The sequence below is a fragment of the Otolemur garnettii genome, unplaced genomic scaffold (assembly GCF_000181295.1).
Source record: "Otolemur garnettii isolate 467f Iridium unplaced genomic scaffold, OtoGar3 scaffold00015, whole genome shotgun sequence".
NCBI classification, from domain to species: domain Eukaryota; kingdom Metazoa; phylum Chordata; class Mammalia; order Primates; family Galagidae; genus Otolemur; species Otolemur garnettii.
Window position 1 is genome coordinate 1,207,062 of NW_003852410.1, and position 16,111 is coordinate 1,223,172.

The window sequence follows — 16,111 nt, forward strand, 5'->3', positions numbered from 1 at the left end:
GGTCTGGTGTTCCTGCTTCTGATGTGACCCTTAGACCTAGGCCCTGGAATCCTGGGCCCCCTGGGCTCCCTCCTACTGAGTGCCCCAAGTCCCCTCACACACTTGCGTGGGCCTTAGTGATCCTTTGTGGGACAGGAGAAAGGCAGGGCCAAAGGGCACAAGAAAGTGGACTTTTCACCACTGTCTGACATAGGGTCAAGAGTGGTTTGGGGAGAAGAGATCCAGGACCCAGAGCCAGGCAGACAGAGGTCCCATTTCTGCTCCTGCCGCCGGCTGGTTGTGTGATGGTGCACACGCCACCTATCTAAGCTTCTGTTTTTCCCTCTCCTCCTGGAAGAATCACAGCAAGGACCAAAGAGACTGCCCACTCCTCCTTTGCCTCTGGGAGGCGCTGCTGGTGAGAATGGGAGGGCTGCTATGCGGGTGTGGACCAGGAGGGTCCGGGCCCACTGTCGCCTGACAACCCCCAGGCAGCGTCCTGGTGATCCCAGCCACACCAGAGAAACACATTGCATTCCTTAGTTTATCTACCGTGTTTGCCTTTATTCATCTTTCTGGATCTTAGTCTCCTGTGCCCCTCCCTTTTGTCCTAACCACCCAAAACCAAGGCCTCTTTCCTGGGTCTCCCTTCCTTCCTCTCTGGGTAGGACCGCGGTATGGGAAAGGGAGCTGCCTGGCCCCCGAGGGGCTTTTCTCCCAAACTCCCTGGAGGGACCTTCATCCAGAGCTAACGTAGCTCCTGCCTCCTCCACCCCTCCCCCATCTTAACGGCCAGGACTTGAGAAAACGCAGACTGCTCCCTGGCTGGAGTTTTGGAGAGAGGAAGTGGGAAGGTCACCCTTACTCATCACAGGAATCGGAGATGCTCTCAGTAAAGAGTGACTCCCTAGGGACTCCTACAGGCAGGGTAAGTGTGAGAAGGAGGCCGGATACTCGTGGGGGAGGGGCTGTGACTCTCCGGCCGCGCGGCGGGAATGAGCCACTAGTTCTCAGGAGGGACCCGCAGGGCTCCAGGGTCGGGGCTTATTCCGGGGATCCAGCCAGTGCCCTCGCGCGCCGAGGCGGTAGACGTCCGGGACGGCGGGGAGTTCTGATTAGCCTTCGTGAGCAAGTCCGGCGGCCTCGCGTTCGAGCCGGCGGCACAGCTCCAGGCGGCCCTGCATGCACTGGCTCGGCCCGAGGCGACCCCAGCTGGTGGCTTCGGGGGAAGGTTGAGCGTCCAGCGCCCGCAGCAGGCGCGGCAGGTCGCGCAGCAGACGGTAGCGCGGCAGGGCGCGCAGAGGCGGGGGGATGTCGCCCTTGGCGCAGAGACGGCTGAAGTAAGCCAGGAGCAGCAGCGGGCGCGGGGTGGCGCGGAGCAGGGCACGGGCGTCGGGGCCGCGGGCCGGGTTGGGGCCGGCGCCGCTCCACAGCAGCAGCACCGTGCCCTGCTCCCGTGTCACGCGCGCCCGCGCCGCCCAGAGCCACGGCAGCGGGCCTAGGCGCGCCACGCGCCTCCCCTCCCAAAGGTCCACGATCACGTCGCGTCCGCCGCCCAGCGCGGCCCGCAGCAGCTCGGCCAGAGCTCCCACCAGTCGCCTCTGCGCCTCGGAGTCCGCAGCGTGCAGAAGCAGCACCGGCCGCGCTTGGCTCGGGCCTGGAGCGGGAGCAACAGATGAATGGAGTGGGGGTCTAGGGACAGCCCAGCCCTCACCTCTCCTACACCGTAGCCTAGAGGTGCCTCCCCTTATTTGCCCTGTAGCCCATGGGGTGTAGTGGGCTAATTCCGGAGCAAGGGCCCGGGCACCAGGCTTGGTAAGGGCACAGCAGGCTGGATTTCCTCGCCCGCCACTCTTGCCCAGAGTCTTTGTTCCGTGACAACTTGCACGGAGGTGCCTGAGGCTCCCCTTTTGGGTGGCGGAGATTGGGTGCAGTGGCAGTGAAGGGTGAAGGGGCAACTAGCCAAGGACCTAGTCTGAATCCCTGGGTTACCCTCAGGTGAACTTACCTGACAGCGGGCGCCAGAGGGTGAGAACCAGAAAAACAGCCAGTAGGGTGGTGAGGGCCAGTAGTGCCAGGATCAAGAGCCCCAGGTGTCTGTGAGAGACTGAGTCAAACAGATAAGGCCAAGCCCAGCTCCTCAGTATCTAGCCTTTCTCTGGCCACCTCTCCCCAACAAGAACTCACCATCAGGACACAGGCGCTGCTTCCAGGCAAACTGGACATCTGACCTCCATACCTGAAGGACACAGAGCCCCCCAGCCCTGTGAGCAAGGACATCCCCTTCTTGCAGGAGGAGTTGAATAAGGCATAGGGTGGGATGAGAACTGGAGGCTGTGTGCTCCAGCACTCACCCTGGCACAGAACAGGTCAAGAGTGACAAACTCAAGTGTGACAAGTGCCAAATTCAACAAGTAAACTCATAAAGTTGGCCAGGGCTGCTGTGAGGCTCTAGGGAGCACAGGCCTTGATTAAAACACCCAGACACCACTGAGCCCCAGGCCATTGCCACAGTGCCAGAATGCAGAAACAGAGCACTGGATTTCTGATTTTTCAAGAGAAGACAGAAATCCAGCTTTATATATGTACACAGTCTAATTCCAAGGTCAAACATTGAGCTGGCCAAACCAAACATTTTTACATCATGGGATTTTTCACATGAGTCACCAGTGGAGTAGATCCCAGGGGTCTATATGCAAAGTAAGGGTAGGATTCCTTACCAGAACACAGCCCCCTGGCCTCAGGAAGGGAATGATGAGGTCTAGTGTCACTGGGCTTGAGCCCTGGGTCTGCAGGAATAAAGAGCACAGTGATTCTCCCCATGGAGACAAATCTGGCTCTGTCCAGTCTCTGAGTTTTTGCTGTTTTTCCTCATGCTCCATCCTGCCCAGGCTTATGGCCCAGTGCTACCTCTGACAGGAACACTTCCCCAGCCATTCCAGCCCCCACGGATCTTTCCCAGATCTCAACTCCTGCTGTCAGCAGATACTTGTCAGCAAAGAGACTCTAGGTGCCTACTCTGTGCCCAGCCCTGATGAAAGAAAGCGGGCACAGACCCTGTCTCTGGCCTCCAGCAGCTCACAAACCAGGGAGGCTAATAATCTGCTGCCTCTCTTCACTCTGCTACACAACTAAAGAGGTATCTTGTCCACTGGAAAGAGGGTAAGGAGTGGAGTCAGGAGACCTAGGTTCAGGCTTAACTATTGCTTTTGTAGCCCCTAGCTGTGTGGTCTTTGCAGAGAAATAGGTTGCCTGCCGGCCGCCCCCCCCCGCCTCAGTTTCTTCATTTGTGTATGGGGGGATCATAAACTATTTACTGAGTCATTGAGGGCATCAATGGGAACGTGCATGTGAACATTCTTTATGATAAACTGCAATATATATTTATCTATTAGTAGCAGCTGTTAGACTGAAGTCCTTAAGGGCAGAGACTGTTGGCTCGGCTCCTATAGCTCAACCGGCTAAGGCGCCAGTCATGTACACCTAAGGTGGCGGGTTCGAATCCCCGGCCCGGACCCGCCAAACAACAATGACGGCTGCAACCAAAAAATAGCCGGGCGTTGTGGCGGGCGCCTGTGGTCCCAGCTACTTGGGAGGCGGAGGCAAGAGACTCGCTTGAGCCCAGGAGTTGCTGTGAGCTGTAATGCCATGGCACTCTACCCAGGGGAACAGCTTGAGGCTCTGTCTGACAAAAAAAAAAAAGGGCAGAGACTGTGTTATATAGTTTTCATGTATCTTCCAGGGCCTAATATAGGTGGTATGGAGTAGGCACTTAATCAATGAATGCTGAATTGGACAGAATTAATTGCCATCTGTTTGCAGGCAGGATGTGGGTCCACCCTGTATTCTGAATGCTGGTTAGGAAATTAACCACAGTCTCCATCTGTCAAGGACATCTTTCACCTCCTACCCCCAAACTGGCACCTGCCTGAGAACCCGTTCTTCCTCCAGCTTGTGATATAGTGGCTCTCAAATCACGGTTGTCCATGAAGGCAGTCTTTTCTCAGCTCACAGAAAGAAATAAGTCAATGGATTTAGGTCTCAAGTTTAGGGTATCCCAAGACTTTGTCTTAAAACCTTAAGCATGGGGCAGTGACTGTGGCTCAGTGGGTAGGGCACTGGCCCCATATACCAAGAGTGGAGGGTTCAAACCTGGCCCTAGCCAAACTGCAACAAAAAAAAATAGCCAGGCATTGTGGTGGGCACCTGTAATCCCAGCTACTCAAGAGGCTGAGGCAAGAGAATCGCCTCAAGCCCAGGAGTTGGAGGTTGCTGTGAACAATGACACCACAGCACTCTACTGAGGGCGATAAAGTGAGACTCTATCTCTTAAAAAAAAAAATCTTAAGCATGACTTGGTCTTAAATCTTAAATGTTTGCTATAGCCTGTCTGCTTGGGACTCCTCACAGAATGCAAAACAAGTTAGCAGCAAATGAGCACTTAAAAAAGAACTGGAAAGAGCTAGTCATGCTTAGCTTGGTGCTGTGATATTGTGGGTGTTTTTAATTGTGGTTTTTACATCAGATATAATGAAAAGAGTCTGCTATTCGTACTGTTCCTAGTCCATATAACAGAGTCAAATCTGTTAGTAGTTTACAGTATTGTGCAAAGGCAAATTCAGTTTTGAGGGGCTCTGCCTCCTGAGACAGAACAGCATGGGTGCCTATGGAGGCAGAGGAGTATTGGCAGAGGAAAGCTGAGATCAAGCAAAGGCTTTGATATAAAATGTGGCAGCAGTTAGGGTAGGCTAGGGAACAGCTGGGTGTGGGAGGGCCACTCCCTTGCCTCTGTTCCTATAAATTCAGAAACTGAAAGGATTAGAAGCTGCTCCCCTGAGATCCCACTAGCTGACAGAGGAGCTAGCTGAACCAAGGCTGATCAAATAAATAAACTAACCAGTTAATAGAAATCAGGGATTTATTTGCCTACACCTGCCCAGGGTCTGTCTCAATGAGGTGAAAAGGCTGTGTCTGAGCAAAAGGACATAGTGGGGGTAAAGCCCTTGCTAGGCCATACCTGGCTGACGCTGTACACAGGGGGCACCAAGGTGTCCTGCCCCAAGCCTGGGTGGCTCCAGGCAGCACTGAAGGTGGCATGTATCCTCGAGGAGAAGTGAAGGATCAGCTGCTGGGCCTGGGTATCCATACTCACTTTCCAGGACATGAGAGACCCTGTATATGGGGGTCATGTGATAGGAGCTGGGCTGCAGTTGACCAGAAACTCAGGGCTGGGCTAGAGTTGGTCACAGTTACCTAAGGGTAAAATGGGGGCAGGGAATCTCAGCCTAGATCACTTATTGGCTCACCAGTCTGCTGGGGGCATTCAACGTGGCTGCTGTTTCCAAAAGAGAACTGGGAAATACAGGGGTAGCAAGTCAGCAAGCTCCAGGCAACACCCACTCCCCTCACCATCCCCTTCTCACCCATTGTACCTTGAAGCAGAGCTGGGGGTGCAAGTCCACCTTCTCCAAAATGTACCACTTAGGGAGAGAGGAAAGTTAGGGAGAAAAACTCTGGGCCCCAGACCAGCCCATCCCAGTCCAGGGGGTGCTGTCCTCACCCCCTCTGACTCTTGAGCTGTGGCATTGGGGAGGTCTTCACAGGGGGTGTGCCAGTCCTGTTTCTGGCAAAGGGAGGCCTCCAGCTTCAGTGGACATCGGAGTGTCAAGGCCATGACCATCTGATTGTGCTGGCTGTAGTCAGTAAAATGCACTGACTTCCAGAAGTCGGAGCCATCTGGACAAGTGTCAGGGTCAGTGAGTGAGGCCTTAGCCCTGCCTCAGGGTCACCTTGCTGCCCACACCCCCATGGCAGTTGGAGATGACATTTGTGAAAGTGCCGAGCGTGGTTCCTGGCCAGAATAGGTAATAAATGAGCATCCCTTCTCCATCCCCTTTGATTACCATTCTATCCAGCTATCTCCTCTTCTTCCCAGGCCTCCATTCTGGTCAGCTTCTTTGCTCTCCCAGAAGCTCCTTTCGGAAGTAGGTATGACTTCTCCCCTCTCTCCTTTTTAAGTCCTGCCCATTACAGAGACTCCCTGCTCACTGCAGCTTTCCCAGGCTTCTCCCTTTCCTGCATTCATGCCCTCCAGCCTCGCCCTTAGTTATAACCCTGCCCTGTGCCTACTGAAGGCCACTTTGTACCCTTCACTTGTTGCGACTGAGTTTCCTGTCTCTTCTGGGTATATAGCACTTTAGACGTCATTGACCACTTTCCTATGTCATATTTAATTCAAGCCTCACAAACAGCTTAAAAGATAGGACAGGCATTATTTTACAGGTGAGGGAGGGAAGCTCTGAGAACAATAATTAGCAGAGCTGAGATATGGCCTCAGGTCTTCTGGCACATCCTCCTAGGACACCACCCCTGGACCCCGTATTTCTGAACTCTCACAGTGCTACAGTACTCAGCCCTCTCTGATTTACTGGCAGGCTGATTGGTAGACAGGCAGCACTCCCCCTGGCCCCACTGACTCCAGGAAGTGCATGCATGCCTCCTGGGAGTGTCCTTCAACACAGGTGTGAAGTGTGTATGTGTGTCAGAGAGCGGGGAGAGAGTCAGAGACAGAGGAGAGAGTCAGAGACAGAGGAAAGGTATGTGTGCACGAGAGAGCATATGAGCACTTACAAGCTTCAGGCCAGCTCTGGAAGGGACATATTTTATGCCTCACGGTGTCTTCTTGCAGGTAGGAAGCCTGAAGAGAGGGGTACAGGGGAGTGGGTGCAGGGCTGGGGGGTCAGCGGACTGGCTTTTCCTATCTCACTCAGACCTGAAACTCATTCTGGTTTTCCTTACTGCGATGCAAGCTGCCTATGCTGGCACTGGGGAGGGCAATGTGGGGGGTGGGCAAGGGTGGGGAGGAGCTCCAGCGTTCAGGACAGAGATCAGCTAGTGAGCGGCTGACTCCTCTCTCTGGAGAGACCTACCTCCAGCAGGAGGGAAATCATGAGATCTACATTCCTCAGTGTTGACCTTCTCTGCCCTCCACTCTCAGCCATTGCCAAGGTGTCCAGCTCCCTGGGTTGGCTCCTCATTCTGGACTGTCTAGATGCCCAATTCTTGTCCACCCTGGCAGTTGCTAATGGCTCCAGATCTCTGCCTGCATCCTCCTTTTGGTGCCTCAGTCTTGTAAAGACTGCTTGTAAAGGAGGAAGACTGCCACAGGGGCCTAGAAGGGACAAGACTTTGGGGGGCATTTGGAACCTTGCAATGGCCATGCCCACACCCCTGCTTTGACTCCTCAGAACACACAGTGATGGTTGCTGTCTGTTCTGGCTTTGTGGCCTGAGGCCAAGTCTGGGCCAGGGAAAGCTGGGTTTTGATAGGGCTGAGTTCGGACCTTCCACCTCCTGGCACCAGGCTTCCTAAGCATCTCAGGAACACCCAGTCCATTTAAAATCCGACTTCCTTTTACTGGAGAAAGGCTTGACCAACTGTGCTACCTGGGGGGCCTAGGAGCAGAGCCAAGGACAACCCACACCTTTTCCTCTGCTCACCTCTATGCACAGACAGGGCAGAAGGAACTCATAAGGCAGTTCCGCAGTGTGGCCCCCAGACACGATTTTCTGTTGATGGCAGCAGAGAGAGACAAGAGATGCTTGAAAAAGAGCATTGGCACCGTGGACAAGGGCAAGAGGGAGCTGGGACCTTGGCCAACACACCCCATTCTTCTTTTTTACATGGACTTATTTTTTCCACCAACAAATTTCCTTTCCCAGAGTCTCTGCTCTGTAGTCTGCAGGTGGAGAGGGAAAGAAGAAGAGGAAATAGGGAAAGGAATATTCACTTATTGAGCTCCTACTCTATGCAGGGCAGGGTACTGGGTGCTAGAAGCATTAACTCATTCAATTTAATGCTAGCATCACAGTGATCTTGTGAGGTACCATCTTATATAAATGAAGAGAGCTGAGGGCCTCAGGGGAGCAGCAGCCACTCCTGCAAATGGTACCAACTGTATATGGTTGCACCTGTGACACGTAGAGGTTGAGATTGGGAGGTTAGGGCCTGGGCTGGGAGAAAGGAGGACATCTGATTCTTTGAGGGACAAAGGGAAGGAGCTGGAAGGGTACCAAGACAGATAAGACCACCCTGATATGTTCTCAGAGGGAACAACCTCTTGGGGGAACCGAAAAAGCTTTTTAATGCACCTGGAATCCCATTGAGGGTCCTCTCACAGGGGGCAAATACCATATTCATTTCTTTGCTCATCATTCACGGTGGATCCAGGTGTCTGCCTGTCCTTTTCCTTCCTTTCTTCCCACATGATGAGGCTCCCTGCCTTTTCTGTCTTGTCCAAAGAAGACTTGGCCAGGTGTGGTGGCTCCCACCTATAATCCTAGCACTCTGGGAGGCCTAGGCAGGTGGATCACTTGAACTCAGGAGTTCAAGACCAGCCTGAGCAAGAGCAGACCCCATCTCTCTACTAAAAATACAAAAAGTAGCTGGGCACAGTGGCGCGAGCCTGTAGTCCCAGCTGCTTGGGAGGCTGAGGCAAGAGAATTGCTTAAGCCCAAGAATTGGAGGTTGCTGTGAGCTGTGACGCCACGGAACTCTACCAAGAGTGACATAGTGAGACTCTGTCTCAAAACGATAAATAAATAAATAAGTAAATAAATAAAATAAGAGGGGAGGTGGGAGGATGGGTAGAGGGAGAGTAGTTGGTGGAACCACACCTACAGTGCATCTTACAAGGGTACATGTGAAATTTACTAGGTGTAGAATATAAATGTCTTAACACAATAACTAAGAAAATGCCGTGAAGACTATGCTGACCAGTTGATGAAAGCATTTCAGATTGTGTGTAAAACTAGCACATTGTACCTCATGATTGCATTAATGTACACAAAACAAAATAAATAAATAAATAAATTACTTAAATAAAAATAAATATAAAGACAACCAAAGAGGCCTTAATACAGGCCACTTCAGCTTATAAGGAGGCCTTGGACAATCGAGTTCTCTCCCTGGGCCTCAGTCTCCCCATTTGTACAGTGAATGGACTTCTTGCTCTAGCACTGAGTGATCTGGCTTTTTACAGGGAATGACAGTTCATACCTGGGCATCAAAGGGACTGCTCAGGTCTTCGCACTCCAGTGCCCACTGGTGACAAAGACGCATGCTGACCTCAGGGCCTGGAGGAATGGTCACCCGAATAGCCCGTGCCTCAGGCAGCAAATCAAAGGAGAACTCGGGCCCTGGAGAGAGGAGGGACTCAGGGGCCTTGTCTCTTGGCCTTAGCACAAGTACCACTACGCAGCTGAACCCATCTCCTGTCCTACCCTACGCCCACCTCGATGCCTTTGTGAGTTCAGTCCGGGGTGACTTTCCACTGCCTCTGGATCTGAAGGTTGGGTCCTTTTGGAGCGCAGCCCCTTGTGGGAGATGTCTGGGGAGGGGATGGAAACGTGATGGCCCTTCTCAGACAGGCGATGGCTGCCCAGCAGCTTCCTCTGTAGAAGCAGAGAACAAGGTTGGCCTGAGGGCAGGAGTCAGGAAATGTGGCTTCTGTTTCCACCTCTGGAACCTGAGGTACCACCAACAATTTGCTCAACCACTTTCACCCTCAGTTTTCCTAACTGTGTAATGGAGAGAATGGTCTACTTCATCTCCACACTTTCATCTCACTCACATGGCTGGAGAGCAAAATGAGAGGCCAGGAAGAAAAGAGCTATGGGGCATAGGGTAGGGCTGGAACTGGCCAGCAGAGTACCTGAGCAGATGCTGATATCTTGTGTCTCCTATAGAGCTTGAACTTGGAAGACTTTTTTGATTTCTTCACCAGGAGGTGGAAGCCGCTCCACTGAAGGCCTGCACAGGGGAGGGACACACTTACTATCTAGCCCTTCACTGCCCCTCCCCTACCTGGAGATTTGGCCCAATGTTAGATAGTAAGTCATTTTATTTTATTTATTTATTTATTTATTTATTTATTTATTTATTGAGACAAAGTCTCACTTTGTTGCCCTGAGTAGAGTGTCATGGCATCACAGCTCACAGCAACCTCAAACTCTTGGGCTTAAGAGATCCTCTTGCCTCAGCTTCTCAAGTAGCTGGGACTACAGGCACCCACCACAATGCCTGGCTATTTTTTTTGTTGCAGTTGTTTAGCTGGCTCAGGCCAGGTTCGAACCTGCCACCTTCGGTGTATGTGGCTGGTGCCTTAGCCACTTGAGCCACAGGTGCCGAGCCAGCATGATGCAAATTTTAAAAGGATTAATTTCTTAATTAGACAAAAAGGTACATACATAAAGTTGTTCACTATAACATTATTTCTACCAGTACAAATTTAGAAAAATTAAAAACTGCCAAATCTTAAGCAGTGTGTGGGCATTCAGTATGCAGCAGACACTGAGCTAGGCAATGAAAATATAGAGTTGAATAACAAAAGAGATTCTACTTTTAAAAAAGAAGGCAATAACAAAAAGTGTATAGAAAGCAAAACTTTTTTTTTTTTTTTTTGAGACCAAGCCTCAAGCTGTCCCCCTGGGTAGAGTGCCGTGGTGTGGCATCACAGCTCACAGCAACCTCCAACTCCTGGGCTCAAGCGAGTCTACTGCGTCAGTTTCCCAAGTAGCTGGGACCACAAGCACCTGCCACAACGCCTGGCTATTTTTTGGTTGCAGCCGTCATTGTTGTTTGGCCGGCCTGGGCTAGATTCGAACCCGCCACCTTAGGTGTATGTGGCTGGAGCCTTGCCACTTGAGTCACAGGCACCGAGCCAGCAAAACTTTTTTTGACAGTATAATTCAAGATTTTATTCAGCAGCTACTTCTCCTCACATCCCAGCACATATATTGGATTACTACAAAACCATTCTTAGACATAGGTTCCCAGCTATAAGTTGACTGTTCAGCCAAAATTTTTCCTAAAATACTTGTCTATGTTGTAACAAAACTCACAAATAACAAACACATAAAATACAGAGAATTTTCAACACAAAATGCCAAACCTATCAAACAAATGGAAATTCATGGAGAATAAATGCCACCCCAAATGGCACCTCGAATATGAAGGATTATTGCTGTATTACTGATAGGACTGAGTGACCAGTGAACCAGTGTTATGGAGACATTTACACATGTCTCTCATTTAATTTCCCTAGACATCAGAAGCAACACTGTCTCCATTGTGCAATCATTTCTACTATGCTGCTATGCTCCTCAGAAGTGTGGAGTCCGTTGGAGGGATTAAGTACCCTGTCTCAGGCTGCACAGGAGCCTGTGGCAGAACTGCCCCAAATGCCTAAAAGGGCTGGAAGGCAAACCCTTCCCAAATAGCGGCCTAGTCCCTGCCATTCCTTAGGAACCACAAATGAGCTCAATCAAAACCAGGTCCCCAACATTCCACTCAATTTCATTCCTCCCTCTCCCAAACTGGTGCCCCAAACAAATGGAAGTTTGAAAACCTCCCAAAATGAGTGGGAGCAAGAATCTCAGGGTGCACCCTTGCAGGAACTTACCCAACAAAAAGGCCTGGCATCTGGGCCCTTTCCAAACCCATTTTCTTCTCCTCAACTCAGTTCCGGTTGTGGGGACCTGCCTCTACTTCAGGGAGACAGAGAAGAGAGTTCCCTGGAGCTCAAACATACCCTAGTAGCTGCTGGGACTGTCCTATACTCTCTTGCGCTGAAAAGAAGCCTCTCCTTCCAGTGAAGACCCACGGCTCTGACCTGGGGCTGCTCCCCACCTCTTCCAGCAGTTGCAGGGTGCCATTCCACTGGGTCACGAATGAGCCCGCCCAGGGAATGCCAAAATCTGGTAGCAAAAGCTCAGGACTTGTCCTCAAAACCAGATCAGAAAAATCAGAAAAAGTGGTTTGAGACGAAGAAAAGGGAAATTGATTACTTTGCTGGCAAAGGAAGAAAAATGGTAGACTTTTTGTCTCAAAATACCCAATTTCCTTAGAATCAAAACTTCTAATTCCAAGAATATCAGCTGAAAAGATTAGCTTCTTCATAAAGTCATACAATCGCACTCATGAATATCAGTCATGGTGTGCTATTTTAGGTTGCTTTAAAGTCCCTGTTGAGGGTAAAATAGGATAAATATCTGTTTAATATGACAACCCCCACTTGATTCAACCTAGGTGCCCCCCCCACACCAATGTCCCTAATTCATATCTTCACTGAGAATGGCCCAAAGGACTATTTATCATACCTGGGGGATCTGACATCAGACCCAGGCACAAAGAGCAGGAACGCCAAGCATAGGGGAGGAGCGCCCGCTGGGTACACCAAGGAATATGGGCAGAACCTCCTGTGAAAAACAGAAAGGAAAGCAAATAATAGGGTCTAAAGAGGTCCTTTCTGTCTCAGACAAGTTGAAGTTGAGGCTGAGCTCTGCCACTTACATCCTGGAAGTGTGACCTTGGGCAAGTTACGGGACCTCTTTGAGTGCCAGATTCTTCATTTATAAAGTGGGGCTGTCGTAAAAATCAAGGAAGGTAAGGTGTGGAAAATAGGGAATAGAATATGAGGGATTATTGCTGTATTACTGATAGGACTGAGTGACCAGTGAACCAGTGTTATGGAGACATTTACACGTGTCTCTCATTTAGTCTCCCTAGACATCAGAAGCAACACTGTCTCCATTGTGCAATCATTTCTGCTATGCTGCTATGCTCCTCAGAAGTGTGGAGTCCGTTGGAGGGATTAAGTACCCTGTCTCGGGCTGCACAGGAGCCTGTGGCAGAACTGAGATGCAAATACAGGCTTGTCCTAATTCCAAACTTGTATTAACACTTTTTCATTGATACTGTGCTTCTTCCCAGGTTGGGACCCAAATGTTAGAATCTGGGGTTCTGGAACAAATGGGGATGTGGAGAAGAGAAGTGGAGCAGAAAATGAGACTCACCAATGAAACTGTCATCCTGAAGGCACAGGACCCAGTAGGGAAAAGAGAGGAGAGAGGTATTATTAGTGCAGACCTCCATAAGGGGCATTCTACCTGGGCTCTTTGCCTCAAACCACCTAACTCTGAGGTCCATAGTTCATCCACTCTGGCCCTTTTCTTCCAGCTCCACTCAGCCCAGGCCCTCAGCACACCAGGACCTTGGCTACCTCTCTGAGATTATTAGAGGACACCCCGAGACTGCCACCAGAGCACAGGGACTGGGAGGTTGCAGAGGCAGGCAGGGGACTGGGGAGTCCTATGCCTGTGTGAGGGAGGCAGACGTCCCTACCTGGCGGCAGCACCTTACCATGTGGAAGGCCAGCAGACAGCGGGTTCTCCAGCAAGGCAGGTGGGAACAGCCAGTCCCAGCAGAGGCAGAGAGGCCGACGAGCACCAGGAGCAGGGCTGCGGACCTGGGGTGCCCCATGGGCTCCCATGTGATCAGGATGCCCAGAACATGGCTGCACAGCCTGAAGGTGGGTGGCAGGGCCTTGCTGTGCGGTAGCAGGGAACACTGTACCAGCCAGAGCCTTTGCCTCTGCCTGCCTCAGCCCCGCCCTGCCCTGAAGCTCCTCCTCAATCCTAACCAGCCAGCCAGGCCACATTCCTTCCCTTCCAAGTGGAGGGACTGAGGGAGGCTTGTCCCCCAGAGAACCCTTCTACCCCCACCTGAAAGACAAGGGGTTCCTGTGATGGCAGAGAAGTCGCAGGAAAGGGTGCAGTACCAAGTAAGGGACTGCACTATTTAGTGACGCCTCCTACTCCTGAAACACCCTGCACATCTGACCTGCCCCTCAACACACTCAAACTTGGATCTCCCATGGACATGCGCTCCACCCCATCACTTAGAGAATTAACAGTGCCATTAGGCATTACTCTGCTGCAGATACAGAGGTGACTGAGGCATCATTTAGAGTTGGAAAAAATTTTTATTTATTTATGTATTTATTTATTTTCTGAGACAGAGTCTCACCTTGTCACCCTTGGTAGAGTGCTGTAGCGTCAAAGCTCATGGCAACTTCAAACTCTTGAGTTTAAGTGATTCTCTTGCCTTAGCTTCCCGAGTAGCGGGGACTACAGATGCCTGCCACAACGCCTTAGAGATGAGGTCTCTCTCCGGCTCAGACTGGTCTCTAACTCATGAGCTCAAGCAATTCACCCACCTTGGCCTCCCAGAGTGCTGGGTTTACAGGCATGAGCCACCCCACCAGGCACCTGGAAAAAAATTTTAGAAGGCACTATAGGATGCACATGAACCTGATATGCTCCATAGCCTGGCTCCCCACTTAGTTGACTCTCATGACTGTATCCCGCGTCTTTCTACCCATTATCTGGTTCCAACTCTTTGGGGCAAAAGGCAGAGACCTCCGGCTTCAAGAACCCACTAATCGGCTCGGCGCCTGTGGCTCAAGCAACTAGGGCGCCAGCCACATACACCTAAGGTGGCGGGTTCAAATCCCCAGCCCGGGCCCGCCAAACAACAATGACAGCTGCAACCAAAAAAATGGCCGGGCGTTGTGGCGGGCGCCTGTGGTCCCAGCTACTTGGGAGGCTGAGGCAGGAGACTCACTTGAGCCCAGGAGTTGGAGGTTGCTGTGAGCATGATGCCATGGCACTCTACCCAGGGGGATAGCTTGAGGCTCCGTCTCAAAAAAAAAAAAAAAAAAAAAAAGAACCCACTAATCAGTACAGCAGGCTCAGGAAACCCCAGAGCTCATAGCTGAGCCCTGGAGCAGAGGGAGTAGGCCCCCCTGCACTGACCTGGTTTCCTGTGGTTTCCGGTGCTGGAGAATGGCTGACAAGGCTTCATCTTTGTGGGAACCCTCCCCATCATCCCACAGCTTCCTCCCCCTCATGGAGCATTTGAGCTGCTTCAGCCTTGGGTGACACACACAGTGGAAGGAAAGTTTGGGGCACACCTACCAAATCGAGGCATCGTGAGATGGTTATTGTCCCTCGGCCACTCTATCCAGACCACCTTTCAATAGCCTGGCCACAGCCTTCTTTTGGTCGCTTCTATTTTCTTTTCTTTTTTTTTTTTTTTTTGAGACAGGAGCCTCAAGCTGTCCCCCTGGGTAGAGTGCTGTGGCATCTCAGCTCACAGCAACCTCCAGCTTCGGGGCTCAAGCGAGTCTTCTGCCTCTGCCTCCCAAGTAGCTGGGACCACAGGCGCCCGCCACAATGCCTGGCTATTTTTTGGTTGCAGCCGTCATTGTTGTTTGGTGGGCAGGGCTGGATTGGAACTCACCACCTTGGGTGTATGTGGCTGGCGCCTTAGCCACTTGAGCCACAGGCACCGAGCCAGTCGCTTCTATTTTCAAGTCTTCAGGTTCACTGAAGGTCCCATCCTGACCATTTTCCTAAACATACCCTCTAGCTTTTGAGTACATTAAAAGATAAAACAATTTCTTATTCTTTATGTTTCTCCGTATGCATAGCAGTGGATGCCATGAAATAGGTGCTCTGTAGTTGAATAAATGTAAATTATGATACATTTCATCTAAGCAGTTTATCTGTTTCACACTTCACAAAGCACTTTCATATTTGATCCACCTAATCACCTTGTGAGACAGGTAAATGAAAATTACTGTTTTCGTTTCATAAAGAGAGAGCTAAGGAAGCAGAAGGAAAAGTGATTTGGTAAAGGTCAAAGTCCGCAGCCCAGGTAGCTCCACTTCTGCCAGGCCCTGGCAACTCAATTCTCTGTCTTCCTATTGTCTCCCCTCCCACTGCTTTATCTATCTCTGCTCTCAGAACTCACAAGGGTCTGCCTGACCCAGTGCAGTCTTTTGGCTTTGAAGCTCATCTCTGCAACCAATCAGATCTAAAGGATGGGGGAAGGGTGGTCTGGCCATATTTAGAATAGGTTTGAGAGGCTTCTCCCAAGCTCTAATGGTTTAGATCTGCAAAAATAAGAGTTTTCTGATGCTGGAGGCATAAAATGAGAAACTTGGTTCTATTCTAGAACATTCCTCCTCCTTGACCTGTATCCTCTGATCTGACTCCATAGTGACAAGTTTTGGTTAGTTGTTCCTGAGCTGGGTTAAGGTATGGTAGGAGATCTAGCAAAGAAAAAAATAGAGAGGTGGGGCCCGTAGCTCAGTGGGTAGGGTGCTGGTCACATACACTGAAATTGGTGGGTTCGAACCTGGTCCTGGCCAGCTAAAGCAAGGACAACAACTGCAACAAAAAAAACAGCCAGTGGTCGTGGCGGGCGCCTGTAGTCCCAGCTACTTGGG

General features: G+C 51.0%; 1 protein-coding gene across 1 annotated transcript; it reads right to left on the reverse strand.

Moving 5' to 3' along the window:
* Positions 1-559: 559 nt before the first annotated feature.
* IL17RE (interleukin 17 receptor E) lies at positions 560-13,397 on the reverse strand. The gene is made up of 14 exons (XM_012802516.2): positions 13,180-13,397; positions 9,692-9,789; positions 9,272-9,431; positions 9,037-9,176; positions 7,479-7,547; positions 6,610-6,676; positions 5,540-5,715; positions 5,412-5,459; positions 5,286-5,331; positions 4,997-5,151; positions 2,700-2,768; positions 2,167-2,218; positions 1,988-2,086; positions 560-1,636 (listed from the first exon to the last, which is right to left on the reverse strand). Exons 1-14 carry the CDS (start codon positions 13,307-13,309, stop codon positions 1,095-1,097), a joined length of 1,851 nt encoding a protein of 616 aa, XP_012657970.1. The 5' UTR covers positions 13,310-13,397; the 3' UTR covers positions 560-1,094.
* Between the last annotated feature and the right edge of the window lie 2,714 nt (positions 13,398-16,111).

Coding starts and splice junctions, on each gene's coding strand:
- IL17RE (XM_012802516.2), bottom strand. CDS start 13,309: ATGGGAGCCCATGGGGCACCCCAGGTCCGCAGCCCTGCTCCTGGTGCT. Junction 9,790..13,179: donor GTCTGCTGGCCTTCCACATG/GTAAGGTGCTGC, acceptor TCCCCTGTGCAG/GCCTTCAGTGGAGCGGCTTC. Junction 9,432..9,691: donor AGATATCAGCATCTGCTCAG/GTACTCTGCTGG, acceptor CTGCTTCTACAG/AGGAAGCTGCTGGGCAGCCA.